Here is a 22,348-nt window from a genome sequence, read left to right as displayed (position 1 = left end):
TAGTTCTTTTTTTCTGAAAATAACTGAGAGTTATGTGAAGCTCCAAACAGTAAAAGGATCTGATTGTCAATAATTATAAAATTCAGCTAATTAATATCTAAGGATTAAGCCCATTCTTCTAGATATCAGGAATGAGGACTTGACCACAAATGAGGGTGTGGTCCCTGTACTGATGGCAGATAAAATAGAAACAGTAGTGGTTTAGAGACAGACAGAGAGACTTTACTCATTTGTTCATTTCTTCCTCCCTTCGTCATACGACATTTGTTTACTCATGACCGACAAGGTTGCAAGCTCTGTACTCGTCTAGGAAATGAAGGCTGAGTGAGACCCAGTTTCTCCTATAAGGCTCTCTGAGTTTCCTGTGTCCGTAATCACATTGGCTAGCACCTGTGGTTCAAATGACAAGCTCAGTAATGGAGGCACGCACTTGGAACCTTGAGGAGGAGCACTTCACTATGTTGGGAGTCAGGAAAAGCTTCACAGGAGGTCAGTTTTCTCAACTGAGCAAAGAGGGGAAGGAAGAGCCACTTGAGTCCACAGCCAGGCTCTGGGAATACAATAGAGAGCAAGTGGCAGGAAGGGATATATGAGAGGATAGCATGTTTTGATAACATTTGGTATTTGGGTGCGCCTGGGTTACATGATGTGAGTGGAAGGTAAAAAGCAGTTGGGCAGAGAGAGGACTGTTTAGAGATGAAAGTAGGAAGACAGCAGGAGCAGAACGTCAATGATTTTTTCTTAAGAACAATCAGCCCTTTCAAGCACCAACTGTGTTCTGCTCTGGGCAAACTGTCCATTTTCTTATTGAATATCACAGACTTTCTTCAAGGTTGAAAACTCTTCCAGTTATGTAATAGTTTTAGAGAGAGAGGAAAATGAAGTCCGAAGAAATTTGGTAACCTGTGCAACACCCAATCCGCACGCAGTGGTAGGACTTGAACTCTTGGAGAGGAGAATATAAAAGCATTATGGACGAAAATCAGGTACACATTGACAAGGACTTGGATTAGTGGACCAGAATTGGGGATGAAGGGAATTCACAGGCAAGGAGCAATGGTAGTGATGGATCAGCGGATCTAAGTTAGGGTGTGAGGGGAATGGGCTACTAGAAGGGAATGAGATCCTTGAACTGTTGATAAAGTGCCTGTCTGTCATTTCCTAGTAAGAATTTTGGGCTTCTTTTCCAAGCGTGACACAGCTCATACGAGACTGAGGGATGAGGGAAATCCTCCAAAGTTCTAATATCTTGGTAAAACTCTCTCCAGGCTACTTAGAGTCCCTTTCCATCACTTCGAGCTGCACTAGACACCAGCTTCATAAATGAACCTTTTCTTCTGCTAATGGAAACTCATCCCCCCTCTCCCAGATGTTCCCTCCCTCCAAACACCATACTCCTGTAATCTGCTACTTTTTCTCCAGTTAATTTCCACCATGCTCCCTGTGAGTCATGACGAGTCCTCAGCGACATCTCTCTAACCCCAAGCTCTTCTTAAGAGCCCACTTTACCTGTTTTGATTTAGCTCAGCTTCGCTTCCCCAGGGAGGGTTTCCTCTGCAGCCTTCTCTAGTGGCGGCTGCTTTCTTTCTCCCATCTCATACTCTTGAGCATGGAAGCGAGGCAGCTCCCTCACTGCAGCTCTTGCTTATTGTCAGGCTATCTCTGGCTCCTGGGAGCCAGGATCATGGTGCAATGCACCTCACTAGCCACCCCTTGATATTTATTTTCTTGCTATGCTTTTTGGCTCACTGAGCATTTATAGTAGTTGAACTTACTATTGTTACTAGCAGAAGTCTGTACCATTCTTACTGACTTCTGCATCCCATCTATAATACATATAATCATTTAACCTTTGCTTCTCTTAGATGCTTGGCTGCCTGGCCTTACCTCCTCACAGCTGTAACCTCATCTTTGTCACCACACCCACATTATGTCCTAGACTTTATCACAAGTTGCATTTCTTCTCTTACTGCAATACAAAAATCACATCATGCTTCCTCTGTCTCTACCCTGTAACATATCAGTTCTCAACCTGGGGTTTGAACAGCCCTTTCAACAGGGGTTGCATATCAGATATTCTGCATATCAGATACTTACAATAAGATTCATAACCATAACAAAATTAGTTATGAAGTAGCAATGAAAAATGGTTAGGAGTCACCACCTATAAGGGACTGTATTAAATGGTCACAACATTAGGAAGGTTGGGAACTATTTATCATCAAACTTAGACTTTCTATCTTGGGACTTGACCTACTTTTTATCATTCTTAGCTTCTTTTTTTTTTTTTCAGTGGTTGACTTAGAATCCTGAATCTACATTGTGTTCCTTGGTATATAATCTTAACTCCTTTGCCTTTTTCTTCTACCTTGTCCACACATGCACCTTGGTTAAATCCAACTGTCCATCTAGTGCATGCCTGCTGGTAGGTAGAACAATAAATGGAGCTGATAAAATGCACCCAACTATAGTGGCTCACGACATACTGTATTGCTGTGTGATAACCCTTCTAGATGCTGTGAGTGTGTGTTACTCTCATGGGTTGATATAAAAGCTGCTTTGGCCTATAGCAAAGCAGAATAAAGCTAGGTGGGGATGTCTATAGACCATTTTGATTTTATACTTAGAATTTTAAAACTTCAGAATTCCCCCAAAGTGTTATTACTCATCCATTAACATAGGACCCTTAGTAGAAATGTCCTACAGGATAATTTGAGCAGGGGGATTGGAGATTACAGCTATTGACATCACAGTAACTATGGGTCCCTTAAAGACATGCATGGGATCATGAGATTCTGTCATGATCTTGCTGGAATTCCTCCCTTGCCTTGTGCTAACATTTCTTTTTTGTGGCCATGCCAAGCAGCTCCAGCCTACTTCAGAACCTCATCTTGTGTAGTGTCTTCACAGTTCACTTCTCTGTCCTCACAGGACTCTCTCTGCACTTCAAAGGCTACTAAACTACTTCCTGACTCGGGGGGGGGGGGGGGGGCTTAGAACGAAGCATTTGGTTTGTTTTGGGTTGGTTTTTTTTTTTGTTTTTTTGTTTTGTTTTGTTTTGTTTTGTTTTGTTTTGTTTTGTTTTGTTTTGTTTAATTGAAACAGCCTTCCTCAGTCCTACGCAATCAGTCAATCATGGTTCAGGTCTCAAGCTCCCAGGACAAACCTTAAAGTGCTCCTCCTGAGCAACCTAACTAATGCTAGTTGCTCTCTCGCCAACCCTAGAAAACATAGACCTTGTCTTTAAATAGCTATCTGACATCTTCTCCTACTGAGTAGCTCAACCCCGGTAGGATGCAGTCACGCCTCTCTTTGACAACAGCAAATCAGTCTGCAGACTAGATGTTCCTTCAGAGGATGGGTGATGCGGCCCTTTGTAAGGCCTAGCTGAGATACCACCAGAAAGCAACTACTTCCCCTTGCTCAGTGTGGTCTGGCTGACCTGGAGCTAGTTGAGGATTCGGCTTCCCCTTTACCTTAATAGCCCCTGTGGCTATCTGGATATGGTGCAGTCTGCGCAGTGTGCTTTCTCTGTCAATGAAGTAGGAAGCCGCCAGCTGGTGCAGGGTTTCCAGGGACACAGCAGAGCTGTTCCCACTGCCCCCAACCACAGGGACACCTCCTGATGTTTCTGATTTTCTGCTCAGTTTCCTCTTGTCCACAAAAATGGTCAGGGACTCTTCCCCTATAACAAAAACATGAGCTTATTAGTGAGGTTGTCAGCTCCAACATCCCCGGCCATTAAGAACCTGTAGCCCTCGGGCAGGGCAGAGTGAGCTCAAAGAGAACACTGCCCCTGCTGCGGGCCTCTCCCCATCATTTCCACTCTGAGAGCTCTTTCCTCAGACTGTGCACAGGGTCACAGGCCTCCCTGCCTGGGAAGCCCTCCTTTGCCTAGCTCTTAAAACTTCCTAAAGCTCACTCCTCAGCAGCGTCTCCATTTAACATCCTTTATTGATCTGCATCACAGGCAATCTGCCTCCAAGGGGGAGACACAATTCTCCCCTCTCAAGTTGTTTATGAGAAGCCACATGGCTATTATTACTTCCAGGGAAAGGGCAAAAGCTTTGAGGCTCTGCCTCCTCCCTCTCCATCAAACACCCTCCCCCCCCACCACCACCACTACCACAGACCGGCAGCTGGCCCCAACCCCGGGGGAGCTGCATTTTTGTCCACTGCACACTTGACTAAATGTTATGATAAACCCTGCTTTCTTCTTCCCATAACTGGGAGAACTCTGCATCTTCAGGTCTTGTGATTCTGTCCAGAGTCCTGGCTCCATTGTGCACAGTCTGGTCCCCACCCCCATCCTACCAGAGGGAGAGCCACCAAATTGTTGGAATTGTGGTTTGGCTGCTCACCAGTTTATACAATAAGGGAGGAGGGGGTCAGTGAAGCAGTGAACATCTATTTCTGTGCCTATAGATCTGACATTTGTAGCCACAGTAAGAAGTGAAGTCCCTGGGTTAACTAGCTAGTCAAAATAAAAGTAGGAGCGCCCCCTGCTGGTAGATGCTTCGTAGACACCTGTATGTGCCCTCCCATCTCCTTCCTTACCCCTTACCCCCCTCCCCTCATGATGCCGCTTTTAAGAAAACAGAAATGTTCTAGGGTGGTTTCGGGTGCAGAGAATACACTGTTCTCCAATACACCAAGAAAAAATAGTTCTCCAGCAATAATAAGCCAAAAAGGAAAAAAAGATGCAGGGAGAATGATATTCAACAGATCATAAAAGCTATTTTCCGCAGTGGAACAGCCAGTTGGCTGGGACCGAGAATGCTGCTTACCTCCGAGAGTGGCAGAAAGTAAGAAATGGGTGCCGTACTTTTTGATGAGGTTTTCAGTAACCTGTTGCAGGTTGGGTCTCCTTCCGAGGAGGCGGATGTTGCGGACAAACTCTGGGGCGAGAGGCAGGGGCAAACTGAAGAAGTCTTTCCTTTCTAGGGCCAAGTTGTTCACTTTCCATCGGGCAAACTCCCTGCAGGGAAAGCCACCATATCTCAGAACAAGAAGTATGAAGCCTGAAATAGATAAGGTCATTTCTCCCCTTGAGGCCTCCCTCCTCAATATCCTTCTCGTAGGGTAGAGATTTCCAGCCTGAAAAGCTGATCTCCTCCAGAGCATCTCCCGCCCAGGTTTCCCACCCGACAGTGGTAGCTAAGTGTCTTCCCAAGGTAGTCGCCACGCCTCACAGAGAAGCGGAAGCAGCACCGGGCAGTGATCTGCAGAGGACTGATCGGGTCACAGCTGTTATACAGCTGGTGAGTTATACCATCCATTTTACTTCAGTTGCTCACTGCTGAAAACTGGGAAGCAGGTCTAGAGTTTTACTGTTTGGGACCCAGATCCCTTCACACCCCCCTTGGAGAGAATTACATTCCCCTACTTGTTTATGTGGTTCATATATATTGATAACCACATCAGAAATTAAAACTGAGAAGATTCAAGTTATCTCTCCAATATTACACTTGAAATTAACAGTAATAAAACCATTACATATAACCGAATCAATGCATTTCATGACAGTAGCTCTATATATTGAAACAAAGCAAATCTGACAGGAAGAGCATATTGCTTTGTGACTTTGTAAATCTTCCATATCTGCTTGACAGGATAGTTTCATTCTCATGTTTGTTTCTGCATCCAGAGTGTCATCATAATTGTGGACTCTTATGCTTGGAACCAAACTAAACTAAAGAGATGGCTGTTTCTTAAAAGTTACTTATAGAATGGTGCCTGAAGCCATATCGATAAACATTGTATTCTACTGCATTGAAAGCCAAAGTTTTATATTGTGTTTTGAACAGATCTTTCTGCCACACGTGATCAGGTAACAGCACACACTAGCCATCCTGGAAACATCTGTTCACTGAGATACACAGCTCTTTTAACCTCCTGGCACTTCATTCTAGAGTACTGAAACACCAGACTAGTAAATACTACCACCAAGTCCATCAGAAATATCTTTAAATATCAGGAAGCTGACTAGCTCATAATAATGATTATATTTTTTCTGGAACTTGAACTTTATGTGAAAACTAAAATTTTATTTTTGCTAATAAATAACATGTTTTTCTAGTTTTCATTTTTGCTAATAAATATCATCAGTTTAAAAGCTAGCTTGCTTTTTTTTTTTCAGAACGTGTCTGCCAAACACTTAAGTCTAAATAACTATAGCTTGTCTGGTGTTCTTGCTTTCAAGAAAAATAGGATTCTAGGAAGAAAGTTGCTTGCTCAGCCTGCAGCTCAACCACATGTGTGTTTTCCCTTGAGCTCACCGAGGTTCTTTAGTGGCCTCAGACATGCACTATGTCTGCTGCCCATCCCATCACATGAACATTAAAAAGACATGTCTCCAAGGTCAGCATTTAACACTATTGTTAAACTGTACTACTTTAGGACATTCTCAAGTGAGGCTGGCATATTCTGTCTCGCTTCCTCTTTCTGTTTGTGTGTAGGGCTGTCTGTTTAGTTCATTTGTATTATAATGAATGGCACATGATTACCAGATAGATACATTTGGGACAAGTATTTTCGTTCAAATTAACATATCAGTTTTTTTTTTTTCCCGCTCTCCAACTTTGAGAGCAAATGTCACAAGGGTCCCGAAAGGACCAAGAAGACCACATTTTAAGTAGCCTGTTTCAAAAGATGTCTGGGTTTCCTTATGGACACTTTCAGAAAAAAAAAACAAAAAAAACAAAAGAAACAGCTTTCCTGTCTCAGAAAACAGTAAGATATAAAGTCTTCACAGATCCCTTACCCATCCCAATCCTGCTCACTGTGAAAGTACATAACCTTGGTCTAACCTTCACTTCAAAGCCAAGAAGTGCGAGTGATGGACCTTCAGGAAATAAAATAGGTAAAAATAAATCAATGAAAAGCCATGCCTAATCTAAGCATGTAGAAGTCTCCCCCACCCCATCTAACTCAAGAGGCGCAGACATAGAGGAGGAGCGTATGTCAACCATCACTAGCCGAACAAAGAAAAATGGTGACTAATAATTCATGGCTTCAACTTAGTCTTTCAAATTTCTCATTGTGTGGCTTTATTTATTGAACGAGGCAAGTTAATAATAATATATCACCAGTTATTTCTTTTGTGCAGGAAATGCTAAACTTTAATTAAAGTACAGGGTATTTGTCAAAAGCATTTGCTATCCCAAATCCCACTGCAGGGTAGAGAACAGTTGCCTGATCTCATTTGTAGATGGCTGGATGGGAACCAGTATCCTCTCATTGGCTAGAGGATAATTACACTGATGAATCATAAAACCAGATTACTAAAAACAGAAACAAAATATAATCAAAAGAAAACCCCTAGGGTCGTCAAACCCAAGCTTTCTGCCTTGGGATGAGTTACACGTAGGCTGCATTAACTAATACTTTCTATCATGTATTGGCCCTAGATTTCAGGGTGAAGAGGAGACATTCTTCCATCTTCCACGATTTCTTACAACGGACCATGCCCATCACTTTCCTGGCCATCTCACCCAGGAGGCCTTCTTTCACTCTGCCTCCCATTTATGCCACCAGACTCATTACCACTGATATTATCTATTTTCTCTCCTTCTCCTCCCATTAGAACACAAACTCTGCCAGGGTAGGATTTTCTTCCCTGCTATTAACTGTCTCCAACAGTAGAGCCATCTTAACCATTCTTACAAGAGAATAACTGTATATCTTCAGCAAGGTTTTGTTGGGTAATTGAAGGAGACATTTCCCATGACCTTTAATATCATAGCTTTCCCATTCCACCAGTTTTCAAATTAATAGAAAATTTACTAAAAGATAATTATAAGAATATCACCTAGGAAGCAACAAGCAATTAGTGATTGATCTGATATGAAATGAAACATTTAAAATGTGCATGTATCAGGAAGTTAAGTTTTGTTTATAAAAGTATATGAGCATAATTTTGGACACTTAAAAATATAAATCAAACCAGGTATGATGGCCAATATCTGTAATCTCAATATTTAGAAGGCAGAGGAGGAAGATTGCTACAACCAGCGTGGTCTACCTAGGCCAGTCAGGATTACATAGACATAGACCCTGTCTCGAATAAAAAAACAAAACACTGCCAGAAAATTCTTTTGATTTTTCCTTTTATACTGTTTGAGTGCTCACACACTCTCTGCAGCAGACATGGACAACTCATGACTGTCCATTATCATCATTCAAAGCCCAGTGCATGAAAAAATCTCTCAGTTGAGACCCTTGTGCTTTACACTCAGATATTAATGATCAATATCCCCATTCCTCTACAGTGAATCCAGTCATTTCTACCACTCATTGTGTTAAAGATTGACCAAAAGAAAAACAAGCTCAGAGTTCTGCGCTTTTGCTCAGTTTGACATCAGCCGTGGAAAGTCTGTTTGATGCAAGTCAATAGCTAAAGACTATTCCACTTAAACGAGAAAACTGAAGCTCAGAAAGCTTAGTAATTGCCTAATGTCACACCACTAGAGAGCTGTGTTCTTTTATGCTGTTAGAAGTGGAGGAAAAGTTTGAGTATCATCTGCCTAGCTTCTCCAGATTATGATATATACTGAAGCAGGAGGATTACCACGGATTCCAGGGCAGGATAGGCGACAGTGTCGGATCTAGTCTCGAAAAGATGGGGAAAAAAGAAGAGGAGAGGGGTGGGAGAGAGGAGAGAGGGAGGGAAAGAGGCAGAAAAGAAAAGGAAGGAGGAGAAAAGAATGAAGGAAGTTGGGGGAGGGGATACTCTCTTTAGAGTCCCTGAGGCTGCTCGAAGCAGGGTAAATCAAGGAGTCCTGCTGTCTTAGCACATGACCTGCTGTTCTAAAGACTGAGAAAGCCTTCAACATATCTGCGATTCATTTGTGGCGGACCCATCTTCCAGCAGGCACCTTGGCTGAGGAGAACCTTGAAACAAAGATGTCATAGTTTTACCTAAAGGAATATAACCAGCTGGTAGCAGAACCTGAGCAAAAAGTTAGCACACTAAGCTTCCCAGCGTCATGTTGGTAATAGCAAAAAGTGAAACCCAGAAGTGTTAAGGGAGTAGCTTGGATGGAGTCACACAATTAGAGGGAGGAGAAGCTTAACCCTCAGTGCCAGTGGATAAGGTCAACACCACACTGCTTTCGAGAACTTTGTCTTCCTATGTGTCCCTGAAGTATGTATTCATGGCACTCCAATCCTTTCAGAAAGTTAGCTGTCTTCTAACGAAAACAGTGTCATTACTCAGAGCATTCCATTTCTTTAATTATCTACACAAAACACGAGTTTACTATATATTCAATATAGCGTACCTTTTATACAACGACAAAGCCTTTTCTGGATTTGCAGAAGAAATTGAGATTAAGAAGGAAATCAAGCTCACATACAAAGCATCATGGGAAGAATCCCAGACGAAGACTGGAGTCCAAGTTTCAGGGGTGCTCAGGAAATCATAACACAGAACAACAAATGACCTAGAAAAGTGACTGGCACTGTCTTAGAAAGCATTTTACGAGCAAACAATAAAAAATGATGTATAATATTTCATGAGCTCTTACCATGTGCTAAGCATTCCAAGTACCTTACAAGGGTTATCTATAAAATATCCCTATAAAGAGGAAAACAATTGTTTTCATCTTGTGGGTAGTGAAATGGAGGCAGGCTCTTTTAATTTACCCAGCTGGTAACGGCCAGCAGGTGGCAGAGTCAGAGCTGGAACATGGCTTGTTTAGACAGGACATTGCTTGACCACTGTGATCTTGTACCTCTGCCGGAGGAAAGCAAAGGGGTGGCCCTAAAACTGTGAGGGGAAGTATGGAGAGAGGAGGAGGAAGAGAGAGGTTTGCTGGAGAAATGATGTGTAAACGGTGTGTGTGTGTTTGTGACAAAATGTGAAGCCTTTTCCCGGAGAAGCTCCCTAGGTGAGCAATTTATTGAATGGAAACACATTAGCAAAACAGAGAAAACCAGCAAAAGTCGAGTCTGCTCCTGCAGTGGTGCATTGCTATGTCTTGGATGTTGCTTGGACCCATAGGGTTTGTTTGCTTGTCTTTTAACATGGTAGTCAGTTGGCAATGTTAAGCCGGGCGGTGGTGGCGCACGCCTGTAATCCCAGCACTCGGGAGGCAGAGGCAGGCGGATCTCTGTGAGTTCGAGGCCAGCCTGGTCTACAAAGGGAGTTCCAGGACAGGCTCCAAAGCTACAGAGAAACCCTGTCTTGAAAAACCACAAAAAAAAAAAAAAAAAAAGAAGTAATGGGAACTTTAAGAAGTGCGGGGTGGGGGAGGATAGTTCTCATGGGACTATGGGGAGTAGTCTGGGAAGTCTATAATGCAAAAGAATGTTCCTAGTCCCCCCTCCCCTTGACTGTCCCTTCTTATTTTGTTCAGTGATCTCTCCCTATTGGGTTAAGTTCCACCATGATACCATCCACCATGCAATGCAGTCACGTGGATCCCTACAAATTGCCAACAGCACCACACCCTTTGTGGTCCCTAACTGTGAACTCTATTAGCCTCCCTCCGTTGTGAAGCAGTCAGCGGCAGATGGCTTGTTATACTAATGGAATACTGACTAACACAGTACTAACTTAGAATTAGGTGCTAACTGCACAAAGTTCGGGTGCTAAGGCTTCAACCATGCACTTCCACTCCAGTCAGCTTCTTCCCAGACCTTGGGGGCCTTTATTGTTACAGCATATCTGCGTGACATCTGTGAAGAGAGTTTGAGCCAGATAGTAGTACTATAGGTTCGATAAGCACATTTAGATGCGGGTTCTTTTCAGCTTCTAAAAGCCTCAGAAGACAATACTGGACGGCAGCCTAAGCTAGCCAAAGAGTAAGTGTTCATTTCCAATTTTTCATTTAGCAGGGTTTTTTTTTTCCCAGTAATAAAATAATCAAGGCTTTTTTTTCCCCAAGAAAAGAATGTTTTCTATATATCAATTATATTAACACACAGTGCCTCAATTAAGTCATCATCTTTGTTTCAATTAAGACATCAAGTAAATCTCCATTTCAATTTAGCCATTTCTCCTAAAATCTTCTCCCACTGCGTCTGTTACATAGTAAACAGCCTGGGAAAGCAAACATTTCAGACAGCACTGTTAGTGCTATGGAAAGTTCTTTAGAACAGCAGAGGCCACTGCAGAAAAGCTTCCTGGTTTGAGCCAAAGGATGAACAGAGTTCTTGAAGACAGACTTCAAGAAAAAGGCATTCATATGCATTTCAAAAGCGTGCTTCAGTAGATGGTTATTATCGGTAGACGCTCTCTGTATTTTCCATCATTCGTTAGTGCAATCAGGACTACCTCTAAGTAAACAATATCTGTCCAAGTGCCAACTAATAGAAACATACAATCATCAATAACAATTAAGATAAAACTTATGAAAGGTGAACTCCGGATGGGAAGATGGCGTCAGTGTGTCATAACAGACACACATACCATGCACAGCTATGTGTTCAGACATATTTAGATATAAAGAAAAAAGAGAGGGATTCTAAAGTTATCACTGTTATTACTTTTGTCTGCTTCGCACTAATGACCTAGATTGCCAATAAATGATGGCCTACCCTCCCAGTTGTACAGTGATGATTGGACACGAGGGTAGGGAAACTTCCAGTCATGCCAACTTCAGGCAACAGAAGCTTCAGAAGGGATTGGACTGCGTCAGCTCTGAACCACCTCTGCCTTTTGAACCCTAAGGAGGTCGCCATTGATAATGTTAAATGACTACAGGCTGTTCTAATTCAAAAATTGTAAATAGAAAGTGGTGTCTCCAAGTTGTCACTGTTCTACAGCACTGTGTCCTGTGCGACACAAGGTCAACAACACATCTGCCAGCAAGAGCCTCCCTGCAGGGTCTCAAAGCGTCAGAAGATGAAAGATGCAGAGAGAGCACAGCTGGGGTCTTCCACCCAGGTGCTGTTTCCACTTAAGCACCACTTTTCAGGCTTGTAAACTGAGAGCATTGATCCAGCCCCGTGAAGAGCCATTCATTATGAAGGTTTCCTACTTGTGAAGTCCTAAGCGAGAGACATTTAAAAATAGAATGTATTGGATGGATAGGTGGGTAGGTAGGTAGCAAGATAGATGATAGATAGATAGATAGATAGATAGATAGATAGATAGATAGATGCATATATAATACATATATGCAAATAGAAAGATGGTAGATAAATGACAGATAAATAATAGAAGATAGGCAGGTGATAGATAGATAGATAGATAGAGAAACAGATGATAGACAGATAGACAGATGACAGATAGATAGATAGATAGATAGATAGATAGATAGATAGATAGATAGATAGATGATAGATGTTTAAAAGTTGAAATCTAGTAATAATGAATAGTAGTCTAAACTGTACATAGCTGTACTGAGACTTTATGCTAAGAACTACATTTTTTTTACTACTGATTTTCTAATGAATCTTTATCTTTCCACCTTTATTGGGAAAATATGCTCATCACATTACCACAGTTATCGATCTGGTTGTCATCTGAAAGTCACGTTCCACATATTCTGAGCTGGCACATCTCTGTGTGTGCATTCAGCACGGCACCCCTGCAGGCTTGGCAGCATCCTAGCCTAGAGTCAGTGCACCCCTGTGTGCTAGGAGCCATTTGTTCCTCCCGAGTAAGACTCAAGGAATCATCGCTGTTTCCAGCACAATCAACCAATCATCACCTGCTTACTCAGGCAACAGTTCTCAGAATAGGACTGGGACTCCCTGAGAGGTGGGGACTTAAGACAGCTGTAGAGCCCAGGATGCGTACCACCAAGCACCATCTTGTAGCTTGAAAATGTCCCACACAAAGGGGCTTAAATAATCACTATTGCTCCTTTCCATTTTGGACCCTGATAGTCTGTTTTCAGTAACCTCTCTTTGGGGAGGCATCGCCTAACTTCGATGCTCAAAGGGACTACTATGTTGTCAAGGGACTAAATTATTATTCTCCAAGTAGTTGCTATGAAATGGACCCTGATCATAAAAAAAAAATGTGCCTGGATTTCCTTGAAAAATGGAGAAAGATACAGAATAGGTTGCTGAATAAACTATTTAAGGACTTTGGAACAATGAAGAGGACTTAAGCCAAAATGAATGAATTTTGTCATCTTCCATGACTTTTATTAGTCTACTTAAACTGTCAACCAATGATTCTTCAGAATATTTCTCACATCTCAGCTGGTTCTGGATAAATGTAAATATTGGGTTCTCTTAGCTCACCTTTTGCTTAGAGAGATGTTTCTCTGGACAGTTTAAAGCTTGCCGGTTGGACATAGGAGGCTCAGTAAGAACCACTGAGTATTGCATCATTGACTTTCCCAAAGAGTTTCTGAGTAAGGCCTTCTCTTATTCCATTTCTATACCAATGTCCCGCATACCCAGGGTTCAATATGCCGTGTAGAAATACTATCATTTTTCTTTTTCCATAGGATCACAGTTTTAAGCTCAGAAAACTCACAGGAATGTATAGTTGGTTTTTTGTTTGGTTTTGTTTTGTTTTTACACTTTGGAGGCCCACCAGCCAGCTCCCAAATAATCACATGGAGGTTTATTCTTTCTTATTAATGCCTGGCCCTAGTTTGGCTTATTTCTAGTCAGCTTTTCATAAATTAAATTATCATGTCTAACCTTTGCCTCTGGGAATTTGTCTTTCTCTATTCTATATACCTTTCTCTAATTCTTACTCTGTGGCTTGATGTATATCCGGGTGACTGGCCACTTCTTTAATCAGTTCTTCATCTTCTCTTCCCAAATTTCTCTTCCTATTTATTCTCTTTGTCTGCAAGCCCTGCCTATCCTTTCTCTTCTCTAGCTATTGGCCATTTAGTTCTTTATTAGACAAATCAGAGGTTTTAGACAGGCAAAATAACACTGCTTCACAGAGTTAAACAAAGGCAGTATAAAAGAATGCAACACATATTTGCATCATTAAACATATATTCCACAGTTTAAACAAATGTAACATATCTTCAACTAATATTCCACCACAGAAATAGTCAAACCCAGCAAGGGCTTTGAGGGATTCCAGTTGTTCACCTCAGAGACTTGGCTAAGAATGTTTTAGATTCTCAAGATCAATATTTTAAGGGCATTGAGATCTATAAGTGTTTTGGCTCCTATACAGAGCAAAATACTTCTAGGCATATCATATCATCAAAAGATTTCTAGTTCAACAACAGATTACTATAATGTTCTTGGCTATTAGAGTTTATACTGCTATAATGAATGAGACATGATTAATCCAAGTCATAAAAAGAAATGATAATAACAATCGTAATTTCTTATATGGGTATAGTGAAATCTCTTAGTATTTTTCTTAAACTGCAAACAATTTTCATGAATGTTTAGCTGGTTTATTATAAAAACCTTGGAGGGGATAAAGGGGGTATTATTAATCAACTATTAACCTTTTACAAGTTAACAAGTAAGGACACTGGAAACTGAGAAAAGTGATTGGCCCCAAGTCTCCATCGATTAGCAGTTGAATTTGACTAGCTTCTGGGTCATGCTACTAATGATTTTATGTCTTTGGTGCCTGGCCTCAAACTCAGGTTCCAAACTCCACCATTGTCATCCTACCTAGACAATCCTTCTTGGTTCACTATTTTATATAGGAGGGATCCCTGGGCAATAAAGCTTTTATTTTGAAATCATTGGGTTAAATATGACCTCAGCCCCTACAACCTTGAAAGTACAAAAGCCGACATGAGGGTTGTACTTCCTTGATGTTCTAGTGCCCTGTCCTCACTGTCTGGAAGAACTCAAGAAGCCTGGCATGGAGGGAATTTAGCAGCCTGCTGTGCTCTCAAACAACGGCCCGTAAACAATGATTGGCCAATTTCATTCTAATCTTTTCAATTTTGCTCTAATTAAAATCAAGCTGCAGCTTTCAAACAGTTTAATTAAGGCTGATTGGAAGAGGTGGGGAAGGGAGAGTCAAGCTTAGAGGAGGAGGAAGAGATCACTGTTTGGTGAGTCACGCTGCCCTTTAGAGCTTGGAATGTGAAAAGGGCACCAGGCATGGCATGTCTGTGGAGTCAACACGAAATGCAATAGATTCTTTGCAGTGAAGGGTCAGTGAAATATAAGACCAAAAGGGACTGAACAGGATAGCGAATGCTGTTCAGGCCCAGAAACCCCATCTTTGCCTTGACCACTGAGCCTGCTCTTCTAAAGCTCGTCTGTTTACATGTGGGGAAAATGACCCTCCTCCTTATGGCTCCCCTCTTGTCGTGCTTGTTTCTCAGCAAGCCCACAGTCCATCCTAGTCTTCTCCCCAGCAGACTTCATCCTCAGCTTCCCATTAGCCATTTCACTTCAAGATAATTCCCACAGGCTGGAGTTCCTTCCAGTAGTCTTAAAATTTACTCATATTGAAATGAGGTAGGCCGTCTGCTATTGAGGTGCATTTGCTTTTCATACAGGATCTTTTTCTTTGGCCAACTATTAGTTCTTATAAGAATATACATATCTCTAGCCCTTGATGATTAACTTTTACTTCTTGCATTCAACATTGTCAATGCATTTCTTTCTAAACACCCTCAGATTGGTGTGTTCCGAGACAGCAAGAGTTCACTGGAGGCAGGTGACAGTACACTGACTGTGTCATCACCTTCATCTTCGCTCACATGCTCTTCATGAACATTAGCATGGGTCCAGTCTTCACTGGGCTTCTATGCCACCAGGAATGGGACTGGATGTTTTACATGCTTTAAAACCTTCGTGGAGATCGTACAAACGTCAGTATAGTAGACTGAGTCCTCAATCATGCCTGTTTTAGGTCCTCAATATATGACTCAGTAGAACCATTCATTTCTCAGGGTAGAACTTATTTCTCAGCCCCATATATTCAGACTGTGGTTGTATTACTTTGCTTTGGGAAAAAGAATGAAGGCATAAGAGACAGTGTGATCATTCCTGGATGATTCCTCAAGAGCCATTATCTATCATCTCTCTCTCAGCTACTCCTCTATCCTCTCTAGGAAAAATCACACTCTCAGGGTATTCTTCTAGTTCTGTTCTTTAAGCTTTGACCCTAAAATAAGCACCATTAGGAGACAGACCTAATGACTCCTTGCCCATCTTAAGCATGAGGCAAAGCTCTTGCAGTTGATACATACACATGATCTGAAGAAATGATCATTTTAACCTACTGAATATTGTTCTATTTTATATGCATAATAGTAGTAATTATTAAATAATACATATGAAGCATTTCAGTTCTATTTCATATCTGGACTAGCAGATAAGAATTTCAGTGTCTTTATCAAGGACACACAGTTTGCCAAGTGATGAAGTCTCTGTTCTTTCTAGTCTCCACCTTCCCATTATTCTTTCGCTTGACCACTGTATCATTTCTAAGGATAACTCATTATTGTATAACAGTGTCACTGAGAAATAAGTTCTGTCCTTATATGTGAGTGATTCTACTGAGCCATATCATTTTGTGTATCATTTCTAAAGATAAAGGCATGGATATGTAGCAGGGACTTTGTGATCACCCAGCACCCTATATCACCTTAAAGATCTAGCCTTTTTGTCATGAGACACACTGAAGGAAGGTCACCTATATCCTAATTTGTGAAGCCGACACTTTCAACATAAATTTGGGACTCTACATTCTACTTTCTTACATTCTACCCTTTGTGGAAGAGATTATAAATTTGCGCTATAGGCTATTTCCACTTTCTGTCTTGCACTCAGAGATGGCCAAGCCTCCCTGCTCCCCACACCCATGAGTTTCTCTTCATGCTTAGCTTTGTAACTGAATTCTACACAATAGATGGTCAGCACAGGCCTAGAGGACAAAACTCCTGTTCAGTTCTTTATGTGTTCTCTTTCCTCATCTACAAGGATCCAGAAGAAGGCTGGATGTCAGGCCTCAAGGAATGGCAAAGACGCTCAGGTCAAGAGTCTCAGCCCAGATTTGAAGTCCTCAAGCAATCTGTTTGAATCCTTCCTATAAATTATATTTTGGTGTGAATGAGCAGAAAAGGGTAGACTATCATGCTGTCAAGATTTGTGAGACTATTTGTTTCAACACTTAGCCTGCTCCATCTAATACTACCTGAATTATATCAGCCTGATTTTCCAACCAGGTGAAATATTGTCAAACTAGCATGGGCGGGTCTGGTTTTGGTGACTTGTATTATGTGTGCAGTCTGCATGGCCAAGCAGGTGGACCTTCACTTCTCAGCTCATCGGTTCTCTCTTCTAGCTTTTTGGATATACGTGGAAAATGGCATTGGTCTTGCGGCTCTGATGTGTGGGCTACTGGATCTTGTTGGGGAAGGTCTCCACAGTGAGAGCACCATAGCCATGAAGGATTTATTTTAAACTGTCCTATAACTATAAAATCAAAAGATTAACTCAGTCTACAGTTAAAGAGAGTAGTGCATAGATTTGAAGTGATAAATTTGATTTATGCTTGGATTTCCATACAGTAAAACAAGTTTGACAGCGGGAAACTACCTCTCCTCTCTTTGCTCTTTCTAAGAAAACCTCTCCACATTTCTCCTCACACATTTGTTTAGATTTACCACTCTGGTATTTTCCATATTTACCTCCCTCACACACATACACAAATACTAATCATCTATCTTGAAGTACAACAAATCTAATTTTAGTAATCTCTGAGTAATTAAAGTATTGCTATTCTACCAGATTTACTGTTGAGAAAATGAAGCTCAGGCATGCCAAAGCCACTTATACAATGCTACGCATCTATCAGAGCTGCAGCAGAAATTCAGGCAGCCTATTCGAGAGCCTAGAGTTTCCACCACTTCTGTAGGCTGCATCTAATTCAGTCCCACATGATCCAACTGCTACTGAATGGTTTTTGTCCTCTTTTTCTGTCTTTCTATGGTGTAGACATGGTGCTGAAAGAAGAAGGTGATATAAGATGTGTTCTTTGCCCAAAAGATCTCACAGACAAGTGACAAAAAAAAAAAAAAAAAAAGATAAGCACACAAAATTGTGAGGTCTATAACAGAAATAAGAAGGAGATGGGGAGTCTTGATAGAAGTAACCAACCCTCTGGCAAGAGTCAAAGTGGATTTGTTTGGAGGGTGTGCAGGAACTCAGCAGAAGATATGGCAATAGCTTTGCAGGAAAAGGACATGAGACACAGAAAGACATGTTGTCAAATAAGCCTCCTGTGCCTGGGTGGATCTCTAGCTATGCATTAGGGCTAGAGCAATGGGAATGAGAACTCTGGCTTGAATTTAGTACTTATTGACTATTGGTAGAAGAAGGAGTAGATGAAACTGAACCTGAACTTTATCCTTTGGGTCAGAGGGACCAATTGACAAGATAGAGTTCAGATGAAGACAAAAATGCAAGTGATCAGTGTTGAATCCAGGAGAAGGGAGAAGGCTGAAGCCGTATAGTTTGGACGGGGCAAGGTTAGAGCAGCGGCAGTCTCAGCAGTGGCATGGCTGCTCCTGTGAGGAAGGACCATAGGAGACACAGAAGTGCCGTAGGACAAGTTTTCTTCTGGTCATCGGTTTACCATTGAGATTAAGCCCAGGCATACAAAGTCAGAGCAAACTCGATGCAGGTGGGGATATTAGAGAAGCTGGAAAACAAAAGTCAGAACATTTTCCCTACATTGAACTTGAATAAAAACTTTCTAGATTCTTTCCTCATTTCTTTTCATATTTCCAACTCTGGCAGCTGTGATATTTCAGCTCCTAAGATACGACCCTGTGTCCAGATGTGTGCCTGTGACCTGGAGCCAGTGCTGCTCACCATCCAGAACTACAGAGAATGCTTGAAGAAGAGAAGTTGACTGTCAGAAGCTCTAACGTGGGCAACAAATACTGATCTGTGACAGTTTTAAGAACTCCGAAACAGCAAACAAGGATAGTCCCAGGGAACTAGAATTGGCTTAAAGAGGGAATCTTGTCAAAATAAATTCCATTTGTTTTCTTTAGGAAGAGAGATAAAACTTGTAGTGTTGAGGTAAAATAAACAAGAATGGTTTAGGAGAGGATGTGTGTGTTGGGAGAGGGAGGAGAAGACAGGAACCTCTGGGGGCGTGCTGAGAGCTGTGAGGAACATGGAATGTCTTAGGCTTAGCCCAGAGAAGAGAACACAGAGTCAAGAGCAGTCAGTGACATTACAGGGAGAAAAACAGATTCCATTTCAGAAAGATCTTCATAGCGTCTGAGAACTGAAGCAGGAGGATGGCCATGAGTTTGAGTTTCAGCATTGGCTTGATAGTGAGTTTCCCTCTACCTGGGCTGTGGAGTAGGGATCTCTCTGAGAAAGACAAGAGGAGGAAGAGAAAAGGATATTTAAAAAGAGAGAGGAAGGGTGGGGGAAACAGAAAAGAGAAAGGAAAGGAGGAAGGGAGAGAGAACATCATTATTTTTGGTTTTTTTTTTTTTTTTTTTTTTTTTTTAAGCTCCTGCTCAATGGAAATGGGCTTCGGTAAATCCCTGGGCTGGGAACTGCTCCAGCCAAGCCGTTTAACCACCATTGTGAGACTGTAGAACTGGTTGTCCGTGCTAGTTGGGAAATGAGTGATTTTGGAGTTTCCTTCTAATTCAGACATCCAAGTATTACTTAGTTCTTGTGGTGAGCTATTTCATGTCATCAGACTTCCTTGCTCACCCAGACACTCTCTGTGCACATTTGGCTCCTCGTCTCAGGCTCATAATCCCCATAGTCCTCAGTTCTAAGCTTCTGCTCTGGCTGTGACATTCAAGTGCCAGAATGCAAATGGCTTTTTTAGTTCTTGCAGAAACCAAAAACCATATTGTCAGCCTCAAGCCACTTTTTTTTCCTACAAAGTCACACATGCACGCGATTATTTCATGAACCAGGCCTACTCTGAAAGATTCTTACAGCCTCCTTACCTCCCCATGCCCCCTTAATCAAATTCATAATTTAGAATAAAGTAAGTTTGGTTTCCCTGCCAAAGTTTACCTCTGTTACTAATAAACCAATGATGTAGCCCATGGCAAGGGATCATTAGGTGTTTACACGCCTCTATGCATCCACAAGAAGTCATTCCCCAAAGAACGTTCTTTCCTGTCCTTCCTTCGTCACTAGCACGTCCCAGCTGAGACCCAGGCTCTCCTGACACACTAGGAAAATGAGAATACTCCCAGGCCCTGAGGTTGTAATGAACGCTCTGCCTGCACAGTGTTCTTCCCCTCAGAGCCTCCTGCCCAGGGAGTGAGACGTGGTGTCACTGGCATGAAAAGTTTGTTTTCTGCAGAGCTGGAGGAGAATAGGTAAATCTCTGGTTTGGGGGAGAGCCTGGTAGGAACGGGGTGATGGAATCATGGCACAGCAATGCCGCACATTATAAAACAGGCACAGGACTCCCAACCTAGGCCCCTCTCACTCTCCCATCTAACAGTACAGGGTAGTGTGGAAGTGATGTCAAGCAGGACTGTCTGAGCACATACTAGAAACCTTGTCTGTACCTAATAAAAAAAAAAAAAAACTTTTAAACCAAATTTGCAATTTCCCAAACAACAGAATATTTGCAGTATTGCAAGTTTCCTTTGGTTTTCTATAGATAGCCCTTGAAATACGAGATGCTTCCAAATGGACATGTATATTTGTAAATCAGTGTCTACCTGCTCCTAAAAGTTAGGACCAGGAATTTACTCAAATTTACTTACCATTGAATTTTTATAAGCCATTGCCAGTCAAGAAATAAGATATTGTATCTGGGAAATGACATTAAGGGCCCCTCCAGTAGAGGATCCGGTTTACAGAAATCCGATTTACACTGTATCCCGTGTGGAAAAATACAGTGGTGCGAAGCTCACACATACAGAACTTGCCGTGGGGAGACTGTTTCAGGAGAACCCAGCGTGGCTTCCTCTAGCTTGGAGTTCTCCAGTGCCTGAGTGCAGATGGGGAATTCTGGTGGAAAGTGAGGATTGCAGGAACTCAGGGTAGGACAAGCCACCTTACAGCCCTTGAGGCCTGTCTTCACTATGTCAAGAATCTACTGGGATGCTAACGGGAAGAGAGACTATATGTAGACATGGAAGAAGGCGGGGCATCATTTCTCTGGGAATATTAAGTATCCCTAGCTCAGATGATTTTTTTTAAACTGCACAATGATCATTGAATAGTCATGCCTCCTATGAGTACTGAAACTTCCTGGTGGCTGTGAGACAGCCTTTGAAGTTCAAGATCTTCACCCATTGTATGGGTGTACAAAGAGCACACCCTCATAGAATTCTTATTAGAAGGTTTTTAAGTAATGGATGTTGAATGTTGAGCTAGGGAGATGACTTGGTGGGTAAGAGTACCTGCTGGCTACACGGTGTGAGGAACTGAATTCAGATCTCAGCAACCACAGCAAATGTCAGGTGTGACTGCAAGTTTCTTGCATGTGACCCCAGAGCTGGAAGGTGACGAAAACAGGAAGATTATTGAGGATTCTTAGCCACCACCAGTTCAAAAAAAGAGTCATCTCCTGATAGAGTGGGAGATTGTATCTCAGGGAATAAGGCAGAAGGCAAGCAAAGATGCTCGATAGCTCTGGTCACAAGTGTGTGTAAACCCCACATGTAATGTGTACACCACACATGCATGCACAAATGTTGAATGTTTATATCAGCTCTTATTTATGAATACCATTAATATTAGTGAAGAGAGCATTCCTTGCTTTCTTTCTCTATGTTAAAAAAGAGTGCTAGGCTAGAGACAGAGCTCAGGCATTAAGGGCACTTTCTGTTCTTGCAGAAGGGCTAGAGTTGGGTTCCCAGCACCCATATTGTGGGGCACTCAACCACCTGTGACTGCTGTCCCAGAGGATCTGATGTCCTCTTATGGCCTCTGCAGGCACACATGTGTACACAGACAGAGGAGACAGAGACATGACTCATACACGTGCCTTTAAATTAAAAATAGATCTTTAAAACTGAGAAATAAAAATATTCAACCAGTTATGGTGGTCCTTGCAGAACCAGCAATTTTCTTTGCTCCTCACCCATTGCTTCCCACAGTAAGATCAGGAGACTGGAGAAATTCTGGGTGATCCTTGCGTAGCACAGGCTATGCAGTAAGCAATCTGCTCACCGATGCCTGCTGTCTTTGGGACACTCCAGCCTCCAGCAGTAGACAACCCTCTGACTCTCTCCCCCTCCTCACAGGCCACTCACATGCCCTCCTATATATGTCACTCATTGAGACCAGCTCCATTTCCCTTAAGAATGGGTCAACCCGTCAGCTGAATAAGTTAGTTCCAATTGTTTTTAGCTTATGACAGGGATGAGATGGGAAGTTAGAACCCCCCTCCATCTCACTCTGATGTCTAAACCTTGATCTACAAACTTGCCTTCTCCATCTTGTAGTATGTTCAGCTGTTTCTGATCCTGCAGAGGAAGCTGGGCAA

General features: G+C 42.1%; 1 protein-coding gene across 1 annotated transcript in view; it reads right to left on the bottom strand.

The window, feature by feature from the left end:
* Brinp2 (BMP/retinoic acid inducible neural specific 2) overlaps positions 1-22,348 on the bottom strand; it is a 101,104-nt gene that overhangs the window by 15,826 nt on the left and 62,930 nt on the right. Inside the window, exons 3-4 of the mRNA XM_057770435.1 lie at positions 4,788-4,978; positions 3,477-3,685 (exon numbers count right to left, since the gene is read on the bottom strand). Coding sequence (XP_057626418.1) covers positions 3,477-3,685; positions 4,788-4,978 — 400 coding nt within the window. The remainder of the gene's footprint in view (positions 1-3,476; positions 3,686-4,787; positions 4,979-22,348) is intronic.

Source organism: Chionomys nivalis, chromosome 5 (genome assembly GCF_950005125.1).
Source record: "Chionomys nivalis chromosome 5, mChiNiv1.1, whole genome shotgun sequence".
NCBI classification, from domain to species: domain Eukaryota; kingdom Metazoa; phylum Chordata; class Mammalia; order Rodentia; family Cricetidae; genus Chionomys; species Chionomys nivalis.
The sequence above is the reverse complement of the archived record's forward strand: the minus strand, read 5'-3'. Positions and strand labels throughout refer to the sequence as shown.